This window comes from Tachysurus fulvidraco, chromosome 1, assembly GCF_022655615.1.
Source record: "Tachysurus fulvidraco isolate hzauxx_2018 chromosome 1, HZAU_PFXX_2.0, whole genome shotgun sequence".
Taxonomy (NCBI): Eukaryota; Metazoa; Chordata; class Actinopteri; order Siluriformes; family Bagridae; genus Tachysurus; species Tachysurus fulvidraco.
The window spans coordinates 15,197,181-15,214,761 of NC_062518.1; the positions used below are offsets into that span (position 1 = coordinate 15,197,181).

Genomic DNA, 17,581 nt, shown 5'->3' on the forward strand with positions numbered 1-17,581 from the left:
CAAAATTATCGATTACTCATTTTTCAAGCACTGGTGTATTTTATTTGAGCACGAAAGGCGCCATACCATCTTAATACACCCTGGATCAAACTTTAAAGTCATCTAAAAGTTTGATAGCTAAACCACGCCCACAGACACCTGAAACAAAGGGAGTTTTTCCCTCCAAAATCCTGACCGAAGTATTGGTCATCTCCCCAAAGATGGGTGGAGTTCCCGACCTTTAAATTGTCACAAACACCACTAATCCGTGGTCAGACTTTCGGAACAGCTTCAAGACGACTCCATCTTCCTTCAAAGAAGTTCCGGCAAGCTTCACTTCCAAGAACGACAACTGCTCTGATCTTCAGGAGAACTTGGAAGAACGTCTGACCCCACCCTAACTGACTTTTCAGAGATTTCTCTGTTGCATCCGGACTCTTGTGCAGTAAGCCAATGCAAGTAACCGTTTCCTTTACCAACCAATTTAGATGCGTAATTTTAAGTATGAATCTTTCATTGAATCTTAAGGTGAATTTAAGTTTCTGTGACGATTTCCCAGTTAGGGTGTGATTAATTTTTGAGTCTAAGCTTGCCATTCCTTTCCTTCCTTTCTCTAATTTTCTCTTTCCAGTCTCTTCCTCCCTTTCCCCAATTGTGCCAAATAAGTGATTGTCTCTGAGTATCGCTCACAAATTAAGGTACCTGCAACATCAGGTTTGAACTACATGCTCTATTAAGTTAATTCAATTTAAATTCCGGTGTAGAGTAAAAAGGGAGTGAACCTTCCTAGGCCGGGAAGATACCTCCTTCATAGAATTAATAAAAGTTACACGGCCTGTTCGGTGGACGAACAGTCCAAATAAGTGTAACGTTAATTCCATTAACGTTAATTTCAACTTAGGTTAAAATATTTAGAGTCACTATAACACATCACAATTACTCATAAATATTTACCTTGCTTCACGAGCCAAAATCGCTACAGTAGAAATACAAAATAAAACACATAATTTATATCCATGAAATCATAAACAGTTTGTTCATCTTTAATCACAACATAAGTAAGAATTTTAACATGTATACCAGGGGTATTCAATTAAAATTCAAAGAGGTCCAGTTACTAAAATTTCCTCCCAGCAAAGGTCCGAATATCATATTGTCACTTAAAATAGTGTACCCTCATGTTAATAAAATCAATAACGCACATACATTTCTATATAATTTATTGTTAAATTTCAACTGTTTTCAAAGTCTGAACTTGTACAGTATGGCACTTGAATGGAAAACAATACTGTAGTTGTCTTTACTACATGTCAAGTAACAGATAACAGACACTGAATTTCTTCTGAATAAAATAAATAAAAAGTGCAAACACAGCTTTGTGCAGCCTGAACTTGGGGCCTATATTTCAAGTAATTTAAAACATTTAGAAACTTTTGAATTAATTTTTAAGAAAAAAATTAAACAAAAGACTTTTGAGCTGCCCCTTTTTAAACATTAACTACATTAATAACACAGGAACCTTAGGGAAAAGAACATTTCAAGTAAAATAGAACAATTTACTGAATAAAAGAAAAGTGCAGAGCTTTGAGAAGCTCCCTTTTTCCTCTCTCCTTTCCACCTCTCCTTACCCCCTTTCCATCTTCCGTTCCTACTGAGAGAAATGGGCATGTAACTGTCCTGTCAGCAGTTTGGATCTTAATTGTCCTGCCAGCGTAAATCGGGTGTATTACTGCTACCTTCTGCTCTGGAGTATTTAACAGAAACAATCTGTTTTTGGCTTGGCTTTTGATGACGCTCCTGTCGTAATAACTAGATTAACTGCGCATGAACGAAAGATTTATCTTTTTATTAATATCAAAGTGCTTATAATCTTATAATATTAGATTATAATAAGGAGATGCTTAATATGATAATATTAGAATTTTTAGTATACCGCGGTTCACCATTTGGTGATGCCCGATGTATACAGTAAACTGTATCATTAGAGACTGAAACCCATTGAGTAGAAATCGATTCAATATAAAACAAGTGTATTAAAACGTTACACATCACCAGTAGCACAATATCATCTCATGATTAAAGTACACTTCAAATCTTGTCACATACACAACCATACACGCTATGACTTAATGGAATGTTCTCCAAGATCTGTCATAAAAGAAAATAATAATAAAATATTTACAGTAAGAAAATAATAGAATAAAATATTTGCAGTAAAAACAGTAATAGAATTACAGGAAAATGGTTTTGTTATATTTGTGTATTAATATACCGATATAGTGATAATATCCATCACTTATTAAAGCTAACTTCATTTTCTCAATCAATTAGCAGCATAATAACACATACATTCGAGGGTGCCCTCTAGTGGTAATAAACAATAATAACTTTAGCCAAATACATCACGGAAATTATATACGAATATAAATAAATAAGTATAAACACTGATGGTGAACAGAAGAATATCACTGTTGTGAATAAAGTGCAGATGTGTGCAGCTGTGTGTGATATCTGTAATAGAGCTGTGAGCTGCAGCCTCGAAATGAACGTAAAAAGCTTTCAGCTCGTCTGTCAGAGAAGTTTCCGCATTCACTGGAAATTTATACGGTCCCTTAAATGAGGACGGTTCCCTTCTGAGTCTGGTTCCTCTCAAGGTTTCTTCCTCATGTCCTACTTGTTTAAGCTAAATTTATTGTTCATACATGTATTTATTATGTAATCTATTATAAATTTTAAAAGCAGTTCAACAATATTTAAATGCATTATGTTTAAAAAAAATAAGAAAGCTGTAAATCTGTAATCTGTTTCTATCTGTAAGCATTTTCGTTTAACTTTATTTATTTATATCTTTATTTATATATTTATCTTTTATTTTAACTTGTAAGTTTGTGTGGATTTTACATGTGTTTATTCAGTATGCCTCTGACTGATGATGTAATCCTTTAAAGCCAATAAAAAAATACTCTTAGTTTTGTGTCGTTCAACTGGTTATTTATTGACGGTCCCTAAGTTACACGCCGCTGATTATCTGTCGAATATCAGGCAGTGGAGCGAAATCTCAGAGCGTCGCGGGTGGATTTATTGACCCTCGATTTGTGGTTTTAAAACGTTATGATATTTTTTTTTTTTATAACTATATGGTTTACAAAGTCTGCTCTCCCACAGACAGCTTCAGTAAACACAAGACGTCATCAGAGCTGCGACTGAACACGACTCATTTCACGTCATCAGGAGCTTCCTGAAGCGCGGCCACCGATTGGTCCGTCTAGCGCGCGACCTCCCACTAAACCGGAGCTTCCTGTTTCAGCTTGTGTTTATATCCAGACATGAGTAAAGATGGCGGCACGGTCCGACTTTCCAAGTGTTTACCTTGTATGTGTCTGTAAACGGAGTGTAGCAATGGTCCCAGAACCTTTTGCCCCTGGTGGTGCAGGTGACGTGCTGGAGGAAGTTGAGCAGCGCGTGTTTGATGTTGACGCCGTTAAAGTCCCCTCCACTACGAGAGCAGTGTCCTGGTGACTGGTCTGGTGTAGAGTGACAACCTCATGTAGTTCCCACAAGACAGTGTCCGTGTCTTCCTGGGGTGGAATTTAAACACCACTGACGGCTGCTGTTTACAATCAGACACACCGTCCAAACCGAGAAGATGGCGTGGTCCGGTACCGCTGGATACAGCCGTGTCGCGGTAAAGCAGAGGCGGTTGCAGTCCCGAATGTCCCTTTGGAACTTAACCCTGGCCCTGAGGTCGTCGAGCTTGTTTTCCAGAGACTGGACGTCGGCTAGCAATATGCTAAGCGGGTGAACACGGTGTGTGCGCGAGCCCTCAGCTTGTAGTCGGTGTTAAAACGGCGGTAGGTGAGTGCAGTGTAAGTCAAAGTCACTATAATTCAGCCTGGAAGCAGTATTTAATCCATTATAAAATAAAATATTAAATTGTTATCAGATCAAACCAACTCAGATCACTTCATAATGACCTGCTTTATGTTCTCAATAAAGATCAAGCAAATTTACGCTGGATTAGTGATATTACCGCAAAGTCTCTAAAAGCCGGGCCCCTGAAATATTCGTGTGGCGAGATGAACCGTGCTTTGAGAAAGATCGTCTGGTTTAAACTCAGTGTTTTGTGTATTGCTATCTTATTTTTTTTTTACATTGTATTTGTTTTCCTTTACTTCCTCTTTTCTTGCCCAGTTTATTTTTCATCTCACTAAATAATTTGATGACTTTTTCTGATTATTAATGAAACTGTAATTATTCAATCAGATGTAGAAAAAGAACAGTGTGAAATCCCTCAGTAACTTTTACCACAGACTACCCCTGAGAATATTTGAGGATTTAGTTCTTACCTACATTTAATCACCTCCTGTGTGCTCTGAGGTAAAGTGTACAGTTTGAGTTCTATTCAGTGATGACTAGGGTTGCAAAATTCCGGGAATTTTCAAGGCTGGAAACGTTCCATGGGAATATATGGAAATAAACTGGAAATTAAAAAAATTTGCTTTTAAGCATTAAATCCTCTATATACTGTTTGAAATCTTAGACTCTCAGGATTTTATTAAGCCCACACACAAAGTATACATCATACTAATTTAATCCAAGTTGATAGTCACCTGAACTAGGCAGCGCTAGTCCAGTTGTTTACTTACATTTAAATGCTTCCCTTTCTTCACTGGGGTAATATTTTCCAAAACAAATGCTTGTAAAAAATCCCCAAGAGTCTAAGGAACTGGAATATGTAAGCCTTTTAATCCAAAACGCTTTGCTCGCCTCACAAATATCACGTTTCTTACCGAAAACTGTAAACAGCAGTTCACTTCCGTCCTTTGTTTCGGCTCTCACTTCTCCTAGGAGGCTTATAAAACTACACTGAGGCATCAGATTTGTAGTCCAGGACCTAACGAATCAAACAAGCCCTCACATGAGCCAATCGGCACCTGTAGTGCAGAGATAGATGGCTGAGAAGCCAATGATGTCTCTCCATCCTAGGTGGGACACCCTCCCTTTGACTGACAATTGCTCCCTCCAGTAGCGATTTCATGATCCGGGACCTTTACTGCTCTTTAGCCAATAAGGAGACGATTCGCAACAGTATGCAACATGACACGTCTATGAAGGGTGGGCTGCGCAGTACAGGCTGCGCAATAGTTTTATTGCGCAATTCTCAAACTTTTCTCACTCTCATGCCTCAGGGTGTCAGGTTACAGGCCTTTTTTCACAGCAGGCTTCCAGGCAGAGGGGTTCTCTTTGTTTTAGGCCTTTTAAACGGAGCATGCAGTCTTTTAATACAAAGTTATACAGTAAACAAGAAAAAAATGAACGGACGGACATGTCTGTAGAAAAATATTCATATAAAATCCATTTTTGAGTCTTTTGACTTGAAATTTTTTTTGGTGAAAGCCAAGACATGTGGCTATGACCTCCCATCATTAAATACAGCAATGTATTTAATCAGTTTATCAGGTAAACAACTTGGACGGAAATCAAAACCCTTTCCAATGACCAGGCTCACCAGGCTCACCTCTGTGTGTCAAAGTATGTGGGAGCTGTACCACTTTTTAGGTGGGTAGGTCATGTAGGCGAAAATCCTGAAAATAGGGGGCGACCACATAAGTGGTTAAATGTAGTTAAAAAAAAATCTTGCAGTTTCAGTTTAGGCAGTGGCACATGTGACGCGTATGGTCATGACGTGACTTTTTCCGGTGTGCAGCGCGGAACGGTTGAAGATGGATGCCGAGCAGACGGACACTGAACTAGTGGCCAGAACAAATGCTACCTCTGTTATATGTAGTGTTAATTTCATCAGACGAGACAAGACGAAATATGTTCGTCAACAATCTTTTTTTCATGACTAAGACGAGACGATGACAAGACTGCACCACTGTCCAAAAACGCTGACTAAGACTAAATTAGCATGCATTATTGTTGACGAAAAAGACGAGACGAAAATGTTTTGTATAATAAAAACTAAGATAAAACCTCTCTTCATTTTCGTATACAATTGTCTCTGCTTTTTCATCAGCTGTCACGCATTTAAAATATTCAGAACGAGTTTGCGGCTTGGTGCTGTTGCTCGTTACAGGTCTCAACTGCTGAACAATTGTATTGCTTCCGTTAAAGAAAATAGTGTGCTCCGTCTCCACGGTTAGAATCCTGTGTGTCTATGGCAGTGCTCTATTTTTCATGGCAACGGTGTGTTATAGTTAGCAGCGGTCTGTTTAAACGAGTGTTCTCAACTTCTCACTGATACTTAATGAAAGAATCAATTAAAGTTCTACTTACAATTAAATCAGTCAAGATGTCATTTTTAAACTTGGTATTACCTTGCATGCATGTCTACTTATGACCAAACAAAATGTTTATTTATGTCTGTATATGATATAGTTTATATAAATTGCCCTATATTTCCAAATAATTCCCATAAATTCCTGTAAATTCCCATAAATTCTCCCCATTCACCATTGTGTTATTGTCAACACAATGAAGACCTGGTGTGTATGAAACTATGGGTAGGAAAAATATGGGACAAACAGTCTTCCTTATTGTCTCAACAAGGGAAGGATGGAGACCCTACTTGGTTACTAGGGTGGTTGCTGTGCTAAACAAGGTTGTTGCTAGGGTATTCCAGTGGTTTGCTAGCATGTTTTATGTATTACCTATGGTGTTGCTAGGTGGTTGCTATGTTATCCACGTGGTAGCTGTGTTAACCAGATTGTTTGCTAAATGGTTATTATGGTTAATCCAGTGGTTTGCTAGCATGTTGCTGGTTGGTCACTATATCATGCACTATCTATGGTGTTGCTAGCTGGTTGCTATGCTATCCATTTGTTTGTTGTTGCTATGGCAATCCCAGAGTTTTGCTAGCATGTGGCTGGTTGGTTGCTAAATTTCAATTGCTGGTTGCTAAGCTAACGTATTTAGTTGCTAGTGTGTTGTAGGTGGTTCCCATGGTATTCCAACCTTAATTCCGATCCTTCCCAAAAGCACATGCTCACTATTCCTGTAATTCTTGTATAGTTTCCTAGATCTAAGGAGAAGAACAGTATGTCACTCCTGAGCTCCCATTGTTCTGCTCTATAAACAGTACGTCACTCCTGAGCTCCCAGTGTTCTGAGTTCCTTGTCTGGTCGTCTCTTCTTACGGACATACTTCGTCAATCTTGATGTTCTAGCCCTGGTTGGAGTCTCCTCACCCGGTGGTCACCCTGCCGGAGATTGACCAGTATGGTCAGCCAGTGACTCATGAGATTGCTGTGGATGGGGCTGTCTGGAGACTGTCATGCCTTCTTTGAACCATTGTTGCGTCAGTCAGCTGTTTGTTGGGTCTGTGCTGATCTCAGAGTTTGCGCTGACCCATTAGTTCCTTTCGTTTGACCTATTAAAACTGTTGTAAAAATGACATTATTATTTCCTGTCCAGTGTTCCCCAAATGAAGATGGGTTCCTTTCTGAGTCTGGTTACTCTCAAGGTTTCTTCCTCATATCATCTCAGGGAGTTTTTCCTTGCAACCGTCACCTTTGGCTGGCGCATTAGGATTAGGACAGATGTTAGAGATATATAGTATTTTAAAATTAATTTTAAATTGTAAATGTATGAAACCCATCTCTCTCTCTCTCTCTCTCTCTCTCTCTCTCTCTCTCTATATATATATATATATATATATATATATACGTACATATACATATAAGTGTATATATATATATATATATATGTATATATATATATATGTATGTATATATATATATATATATATATATATATATATGTAACGTGTCTGGACCGGTCACTCTCACACACATACAAAGACCACACCACCAATCAATGAAACTCGGCTCTTTTTTTTTACTGTAAGAAAAGAAATAAAAGATGAGACACGGGGCGTCAGCTTCTCCTTCACCAGTACACACACAATATTTGTATATTGAAGGGAGAAGCGAGAAGGACATGCGTCATCGGCCTCATCCGGAAACGGACTGACCATTATACAATAACAGAGATAGATGCTATAAATGTAAATAAAGTATACAACTTATAGTATATAAATCTGACATTCTCTAATACAGCACATTAATATCTATGTTATATTAACGGACATCAATTCAAGCATTTATATGTCACAAAATGAAACAAATAATAATAATACTGTATTTATAATAATAATGATAATAATAATAAATGTGCAACCCATATTTCCAAACATTACATATCAGAATGGAATAAAACAGAATACACATTATATATATATGTATGTATTCGATACCGTACCATGTGCAGTCTGTTTCACGTGCCTCACAGACAACATACATTTAGTCCAACACTTCTATAACACACTCTGTTCAATGCACATCTAGTATTAATGATCAATGAGCTAAACATCTTTTCTACTGAACCAGAACTTATTGTTAAACATACCTGTAAGAAAAGAAATAAAAGATGAGACACGGGGCGTCAGCTTCTCCTTCACCAGTACACACTAGTACACACAATGCTAAACAGTTAGCAACATGGTATATTTCGTTAAATAATAAAAAGAAAAAAACACATTACCCAAAACATCCTTAACATAACTAATGCAATCAATCATTATGGTATTAAATCACATTCTCCTAGCGGCAAAGCATTTTAGAGAAGAAATATTACCACAATATTTGTATATTGAAGGGAGAAGCGAGAAGGACATGCGTCATCGGCCTCATCCGGAAACGGACTGAGACAACCGCATGGCACACACGAGGGAGCCCCACCAAAGTGTCTCACCAATAACATCCCCTCCCAAACAAATTCCCAAGGAGAGGTTCCGCTACTTTAATATTATAATCTATGAACAATAATTATATACAACATTTTGTGGAGTTCACTAAACCATTCTTTTTTTTTTTTTAAAGAAACAGAGAAAAAAAAGACAGGTCAGGTTAAATTAACAAATTTCCTTTCTACACCAGTTACATCTTCCCCCCTGAACTTCACAAAATTGGCTATTACAGGGATCGCCCAGAACATAGTGCAACAAAATATGTCTTCCCGCTTGCAAGGAAGGGTGAATACAGCAGGTTGATCAGGCCTAATGTTATCACCCGCAAAAGGTGCCCTAAACACCATTCATCTTAGATGAACTTCATCTTTAATCTGGAACGATGGTGTATTGATGTACAATAACTCACTGACATCTAAGTCTAAAACTCAAAATGATAGAAAAAAAATAAAAGCTGTAAACCCACACATTCTTATTTCAATAAGGATCTTACAACCACACCAACCTGGTTCAGGGACTTAATAGATTGAGACATGTTCTCTATCAACCTGTTGACTGGTTTCACCATTCTACCCGCTCTGGTCTGAACTCTAATTCCCCTTTGGCCAGGAGGTCGTTCAACAACTTCAGACGGTAAAATGTAACGATTCCCATGAACTGTCTCAGAAAGCAAACTGACAGAATCACAACTTTCATCTGGGCTGACTGCATTGCTGCTTTCTTTGGCCTGATCATCTTGTGACCCAGATTGTTCCTGTTTTAATGCGTGTCCAGAGACACAGCGCTATCGGCACTGCTGGACAATCCATGAAGATCATCAGAAGCTGCAGTCCTTTCCACCCAACTAGCAACCCGATCAGACAAAGAACACAACTCAGATGCAGGACCAACATTATCCATAGACGTAATTCTGCTGCTAAGGGCAGATCCACCACTGTACTCAGATAACTCAGGTTCTTTTAGCTCAAGTGGCAAGAAATTCGCTTGTAACAACAAATTTCGATGAACCGTTTTCTCCTGACCCGTGTTGGTGTTACGTATGCGGTAAACGTGGCACTGCGGGTTAACTGCGACTACCCTATAAGGCGTGGACTCCCACCTGTCAGCTAATTTTCTCTTCCCACGCTCACCTTTGTTAGCCAGCAGAACTTGGTCACCCAACTCAATGTTACAACCCTTCACCTTTTGATTGTACAACTCAGTCTGACGTTGTTGACTGGCATCAATGTTCCTCTGAGCGACCGTAAGTGCCTCTTTAAGGTCATCTCTTAACCTCTTTACATATTTGTCGTAATCGACAACGTCACAGTCTCTCCCAATGTTGCTGAACATCACATCCACGGGTAGCTTTGGGATCCTGCCAAACATTAAGTAAAAAGGAGCATAGCCAGTCGATTCGTGCGCGGTACAGTTATACGCAAAGGTAAGGGTCTGAAGCATTTGTGACCACTTTTCTTTAGACCTTGGCGGGAGTGCTCTAATCATGTTGCCCAAGGTTCTGTTAAACCGTTCGACACTTCCGTTCCCCATGGGATGATAAGCAGTTGTTCGCGATTTTTTTACACCGGCAACCTGCAGCAACTCTCGGATCAGCTGGCTCTCAAAGTTGGCCCCCTGGTCCGAGTGGATCCTGTCAGGAAAACCGTACACGCAAAAATAATGATCCCACAATTTCCGCGCTACCTGCCTCGCAGACTGATCCCGACACGGGAAAGCTTGAGCCATCCGAGAAAAATGGTCAGTCACAACCAGCACGTCCACATTGCGGCCTTTTGAATTTTCTGCTGTCCAAAAATCAATGCATACTAGCTCCATTGGACTTGATGTTTTTACGCTCTCTAGCGGGGCCCTGCCTTCGGGCTCGAGTGTTTTACTTACGACACAACGCTTACAACACTTAACGTACCTACGCACGTCTTGCTCAAGCCCAATCCAAAAGAATCTTTGCCTAGCCAGGTGCATAGTTCTACCTTGGCCCTGGTGTCCCGCTTCATCATGAACGCCTGTCATCACCTGCGTAATTAAAGAAGATGGAACAATGTACTGTAACCGCTTCTTTCCTGTCAGGTTATCTTTGCTGACGCGATACAGTACACCATCAAGCAATTTCAGTTTGTCCCACTGTTTCAAAACCCTGAGTACTTTATAGGTCTCACCAGCACGCTCACGACGTGAGGCTCTCTTGCCCCTGTTAAGATAAAACAAGACCCTGGATAGACAAAGATCATTTTGTTGTCTGTCTCGAAGCTCGTCTAGTGACAAGACGGGTAACGGGCACTGCCCCAGTGGTGACAAATGCTGGGTGTCTTGGGTAATCCAAGAGGTTGCTCTCGACTCGATTCCTGCTTCCCAGTCACTGTGACCCGCCAACAACGCAGACACCTCAACACAGGAAAGCGGGCAACGATTTGCTGTTACACAAGGAAGAGGCTCAGCGCTCTGGGCACCAGCACTAAGCCTGAATGCGTCCTGCACTGTGTCTTTCTCAAACTGCTCTGCTTCCTTAAGCAATGCACTGTAAGGCTCATTCAACAACCTCTGACTGACCCGGTTAGAGACAAAGGGTTGGCGACTTAAAGCATCAGCTACCACGTTCTTACTGCCAGGTATATACTTGATGCTAAAACGATAGGGTGCTAACTTGGAAACCCATCTCTGCTCACAGGCGTCGAGTTTGGGCTTCGTAAGGATGTAAGTTAAGGGATTATTGTTCGTCCAAACAACAAACTCATGGCCTTTCAGCCAATGGCTGAATTTGTCGCAGACGGACCACTTCAAAGCCAGAAACTCCAGGCGGTGAGCAGGATACCTGGCCTGAGCGCGCGTAAGGGCTTTGCTTGCAAAAGCAATCGGACGAGCTCTAGTCTCACCCTCTGCAACCTGTGATAACACAGCACCCAAACCGTCCATGGACGCGTCAGTGGACAGAATGAATGGCCGATTAAAATCAGGATGTGTAAGTACCACAGAATTGATTAGAGCATCTTTCAACTGCTGGAAGGCCCTACTGTGCTCCTCCCTCCAGTCACCAGGACTCAACTTCCTGAACACAGCGGCACCCTTCCTCGGAGGCTTCTTACCCCTCGGCGCAGCTGTCAAAGCAAACAGAGGTTTTGCAATGGTAGAGCAATTTTGGATGAACCTCTGATAATAGAGTGCCATGCCAAGGAACGATTTAATCTTTCTCTGGGATGGGGTTGCCCCATCCTCCATCATTAAGTCAGCCTCAGTCACTGCTCCAATCGCGCTAACCTTATCTGGGTCTGTCGCTACCCCTGAACTGTCAATGACATGCCCCAGAAACCGCACGCTTCTCCTTCTCCGCTTCTCCTGAGCCTACTGAACACCAACGCAAGCCTCTTAATTGCCTCGCTCTCATTTGGGGCATACACGAGAAGATCATCCAGATAACAAAGCAACGTCAGGAAATTTTGATCACCAAAGATGTTTGTCATTAGGCGCATAAAACTGGCAGGACTATTGCACAACCCCTGTGGTAAGCGATTAAACTCAAAAAGCCCCATTGGCGTTGTAAAGGCAGTAAGCTTTTTGTCCTCTTCTGCCATTGCAATATTATAAAACCCTGAGGTGAGATCCATCGCGCTAAAGATTGTATTTCCGCCCAAGGCTGCCAAGCAGTCTGCTTGGTGAGGTAAGGGATGAGCATCCTTGATGGTCCGGGCATTAAGCCAGCGGTAATCAACACAAACACGAAGATCACCACTTTTCTTCCATACCAGGACCAGCGGAGACGCCCATTCACTACAAGACTTTCGGATTATCTCTTGCTCTTCCATCTCTGAGAGCACTTTTCTCAGTGTCTGATACTGAGCCGGAGGAACGCGTCGATATGGAAGTCGAAACGGTCGATCATCAGACAGATGAATCCTGTGGACAAACTCTTTGGCCTTACCGCAGTCTAGCTTATGTTTAGAAAACACATCTTGATGCTTCTGAATCAACTGCAAAAGCTGGTCTTTCCAATACGGAGTCACCTCGCAGGACTCTATGTCAAGATCACTAAGACCAAGCTCCTGCAGTGCATCGCGAATACCAGTTTGAGAGCTAACCCCAGCGTCCGCGCTAGAGGAGACAATTTGGTCTTGCGTGTTCACAGTGCTCCCCTCGTCACGATTGGGCTGCACGTCCAGGTCTTCAACTGCTAGGACAGAAGATACATCTGCTATTTTAGTGTTACGTCTCAAAGTGACCGGTTTATCGGATGGGTTAATCAACTTGATCGGCACCCATCTGTCTCCAGGCAATGTGGCTATAACACGCCCGACGAGAACACCTTTTTTATGAGTTTGTGCCCTGGGTGGTTCAACTAGTACGGCACTACCCACAGAGATTATGGAACTGGTCGGGAGTCTACCCCACACAAGGTGCTCCTGCTGAGGTAGAAGCGTGACGGCTTGAGTGAGCTTTGTGGTACCGACAACGTTTGGGATGTTACCACCTTCCCATCTGTCATGCCCTGACAGCATACACAAAAACCTCTGGATCTCTGGTTCTCCTGTTGAGTTTGGCTGGTACAGAACACGCCAATAACTTTCAGACTGCCTGAGTTGACTTAGAACATATTTGATGACATTAGTACCAACAATCAACTGGTCTTTTTGGCCTGGTACAACTAAGGTGGGCACCAAGACTGAATACCCATACACGCACATCTTTAGCCGATGGATACACTTGGGCTTGACCCGAACACCACCACACCCTACGAGTAAAACATCGGTATGGGGTTGCACAGGCTCAAGAATACTGCATGCATCCAGTAGCCTGCGCTCAGTTTCTTCATTAATGGTACATGCCATAGAACCAGTGTCTAACAAGCCTCGGCAAGCAACCGTATCATTCACCAACACACCGGTGTAAAACAAACTATCAGCTTTTTCTAGCTTCGCAATATTTTGGAACAAAACGACACTACCACCTGACTCAACCCGACAATGGTTGCTATAGATGACCATCAGATCATCTTCACTGGTGAGAGGCTGACTCTCAACACTCACACTGCCCTCTCCCCTGTGTGAGTGGTCTAGTTTCCCTGACTTTCACCGTTCAGGCCCACACCCTCGCCAACAGACCTGCGACACTGCTTACGTTGATGTCCAACCTCTAGACAATCAAGGCATCTTCTTTCTCTCATGCAGTGTGAACGGGTTGAATGAGATCGGTCCCCGCACACTGCACACGGGGATGCTCGATACCACGGTGACGTACAAGGCTTTGGTTCTGAAACCGAAGGGGTTGTGCGCTCTAACACCTTTTCTAACATCTTCAACACACGCTCTAAGGCGCCGGATTCTGCAGCTTCGCCCGTTTTAGGGTGTGGGCTTGCAGTGCACGCTGCAGAGGTTACACCTACACTTTCGTGTCCTGTTGCTACCTGCGAGCTGACGGGCTTTTCGGCAACAACAGCCTGATTTACTGTGACTTCGGGCGCAATCAAAAGTGGTTTTCGTGACTTAGTCTCGCTCATGTTCATCGATGGCCTCTTGGACCTCCTCAACCGACCATTTGCTTATGGGCTTACACCTAAAGACGTTTGAAAGATCAGGATTGGGACAGTTCCTGATGAACATCATTGCAATCTCAGAGCTCATATTTGCCATCTTGCTACCACATCTTTGCAGGTGAACGTCTGCTAGCTCGGCTGCCTCATTCAATCTTACCCAATAGTCAACGGGGTGTTCGTTAAGCTTCGGCTGGGTCGCATAAAAATCGGCTAGCGGCTGGCACGAGCCAGGGCTCTCACTAAAGTAGCGCTGCAGAACTCCATAGACCACTTCAGGGCTAAGTACAGCAACCGGGCTATTTTTTAGTTTAACCTTGACAATGCTCTTTGCCCGGCCACAGAGATGGTTCAGCATTTCCTCTACCCCGTCGACTTTGCCGCAACCCCTTTTGGACAAATACATATTCATTTGCTCGATCCACTCTAGGATGGAACATTTGTCACCACCATCCCCTCTGAACATTTGCGGTTCTTTAATGTCGGCTTTGACTATGAGATTTAGTTTGGACAGATCAAGGCTCGTACACAAGGGCAGTGTGGTCGAGGGTTGCCGCTCAAATGATGGAACGGGACCAGGCAAAGTCTGGTTTGACGACAGTCGTGTGACAATGGAGTCACCTATCTGGCTTCCAAGCTCACCAATGAGGTCACGTAGTTGCTGCGTAACATTGTCAGGACCAGCATTGGCAGGGGTGGAGGAATTTGGCTCAATAGATTCATTATTCAGCAGGGTCGGGTCAGTCGCGGAGTCGTAGAACAAGATACGTGGTTTGCCGACTACAGGCTCAGATACCCCAAACAACCCACGCCCCCTGCCAATTCGTGGCGTCACTAAATCTTCACTCAATCCCCCTTCGGCCATGATGTAAATTCCAAGCAATAGAGTAAAGTTCACAAAAGAGAAACTTAAGCTACTTCACAATTACTGTGTTCTTGAAAGGACAGCTCAAAATGCACAAAGTGTAACATTCGATGTGTGTGTGATGTGAATCAATGGTGTAGTTACTCAGTTCAGTTCAATGTCCAGACGACGCCATTAAAACATCAATGACGAAGATCCTTCATCGGTAGGTTGCAGAAGCGTTGTGTTCTTGTGTTGTCGAACCCCAGCAATCGGCTACAGCAGATCCGGCGAATCCGGGTCACGGCACCAAATTATGTAACGTGTCTGGACCGGTCACTCTCACACACATACAAAGACCACACCACCAATCAATGAAACTCAGCTCTTTTTTTACTGTAAGAAAAGAAATAAAAGATGAGACACGGGGCGTCAGCTTCTCCTTCACCAGTACACACACAATATTTGTATATTGAAGGGAGAAGCGAGAAGGACATGCGTCATCGGCCTCATCCGGAAACGGACTGACCATTATACAATAACAGAGATAGATGCTATAAATGTAAATAAAGTATACAACTTATAGTATATAAATCTGACATTCTCTAATACAGCACATTAATATCTATGTTATATTAACGGACATCAATTCAAGCATTTATATGTCACAAAATGAAACAAATAATAATACTGTATTTATAATAATAATGATAATAATAATAAATGTGCAACCCATATTTCCAAACATTACATATCAGAATGGAATAAAACAGAATACACATTATATATATATGTATGTATTCGATACCGTACCATGTGCAGTCTGTTTCACGTGCCTCACAGACAACATACATTTAGTCCAACACTTCTATAACACACTCTGTTCAATGCACATCTAGTATTAATGATCAATGAGCTAAACATCTTTTCTACTGAACCAGAACTTATTGTTAAACATACCTGTAAGAAAAGAAATAAAAGATGAGACACGGGGCGTCAGCTTCTCCTTCACCAGTACACACTAGTACACACAATGCTAAACAGTTAGCAACATGGTATATTTCGTTAAATAATAAAAAGAAAAAAACACATTACCCAAAACATCCTTAACATAACTAATGCAATCAATCATTATGGTATTAAATCACATTCTCCTAGCGGCAAAGCATTTTAGAGAAGAAATATTACCACAATATTTGTATATTGAAGGGAGAAGCGAGAAGGACATGCGTCATCGGCCTCATCCGGAAACGGACTGAGGCAACCGCATGGCACACACGAGGGAGCCCCACCAAAGTGTCTCACCAATAACATCCCCTCCCAAACAAATTCCCAAGGAGAGGTTCCGCTACTTTAATATTATAATCTATGAACAATAATTATATACAACATTTTGTGGAGTTCACTAAACCATTCTTTTTTTTTTTTAAAGAAACAGAGAAAAAAAAGACAGGTCAGGTTAAATTAACAAATTTACTTTCTACACCAGTTACATATATACATACATATATATATATATGTATGTGTGTATATATATATATATATACACACACATATATACACGTATATATGTGTGTGTATATATATATATATATATACGTACATATACATATACGTGTATATATATATATATATATGTTTCTATACTTCTGTAAAGCTACTTAAAATAATTGCAAATAAATTGAATTGAAGGTATACCATCTCTGTCAAGAAAAAATACTTGGGTTAGGCCATCCTTAAAAATATTCTTGTTTGCCGTAACTCGACCGACCGACTTGCTGGTTGTAAATTTGCGTTAAGACCAACCCAATTTTTTTTACTCTTCATTTACATTTACATTTACATTTACAGCATTTGGCAGACGCCCTTATCCAGAGCGACGTACATAAGTGCTTAAATCTCTAACACTGAATACATTAATGCTGGTTCACTAGGTTACATACTTAAGATACCATGAGTTTAAAACATTTGTTCAAAGTTAGAATGAAAAAGTGTCAAAGGTTTTTTTTTTTTTTTTTAAATGCAAAAGATAAGGAAAGAAGTGCTAGTTGAAGTGCTTCCTGAATAAGTAGGTCTTCAACCGCCGCTTGAAAATAGCCAGTGACTCGGCTGTCCGGACCTCTATGGGAAGTTCATTCCACCACCTTGGTGCCAGTACAGAGAAGAGTCTTGTAGTATACTTGCCTCTTACCCTGAGAGATGGTGGAACCAGTCGAGCAGTGCTGGTAGATCGGAGGTTACGGGGTGCAGTGCGAGGAATGATGAGGGCTTTGAGGTAAGAGGGGGCTGGTCCATTTTTGGCTTTGTAGGCCAGCATCAGTGTTTTGAACCGGATGCGTGCAGCTACCGGAAGCCAGTGGAGGGATCGCAGTAGCGGGGTGGTATGCGAGAACTTTGGCAGGTTGAAAACAAGCCGGGCAGCTGCATTTTGGATCATTTGCAGAGGACGGATTGCGTTCATAGGTAGACCTGCCAGCAGTGCATTGCAGTAA

General features: G+C 41.5%; 1 protein-coding gene across 2 annotated transcripts; it reads right to left on the bottom strand.

Annotated features, from left to right (window-relative positions):
- Positions 1 to 13,368: 13,368 nt before the first annotated feature.
- LOC125141051 lies at positions 13,369 to 16,541 on the bottom strand. Of its 2 annotated transcripts, XM_047812595.1 has the most exons (3): positions 16,278 to 16,541; positions 16,050 to 16,110; positions 13,369 to 15,485 (listed from the first exon to the last, which is right to left on the bottom strand). In XM_047812595.1, the coding sequence occupies exon 3, from the start codon at positions 15,108 to 15,110 to the stop codon at positions 14,199 to 14,201; it is 912 nt and encodes a 303-aa protein (XP_047668551.1). In that variant the 5' UTR covers positions 15,111 to 15,485; positions 16,050 to 16,110; positions 16,278 to 16,541; the 3' UTR covers positions 13,369 to 14,198. The 2 variants fall into 2 exon arrangements, with proteins under 2 accessions (XP_047668551.1, XP_047668546.1); XM_047812590.1 differs by having other exon boundaries at positions 13,369 to 16,110.
- Positions 16,542 to 17,581: the final 1,040 nt, after the last annotated feature.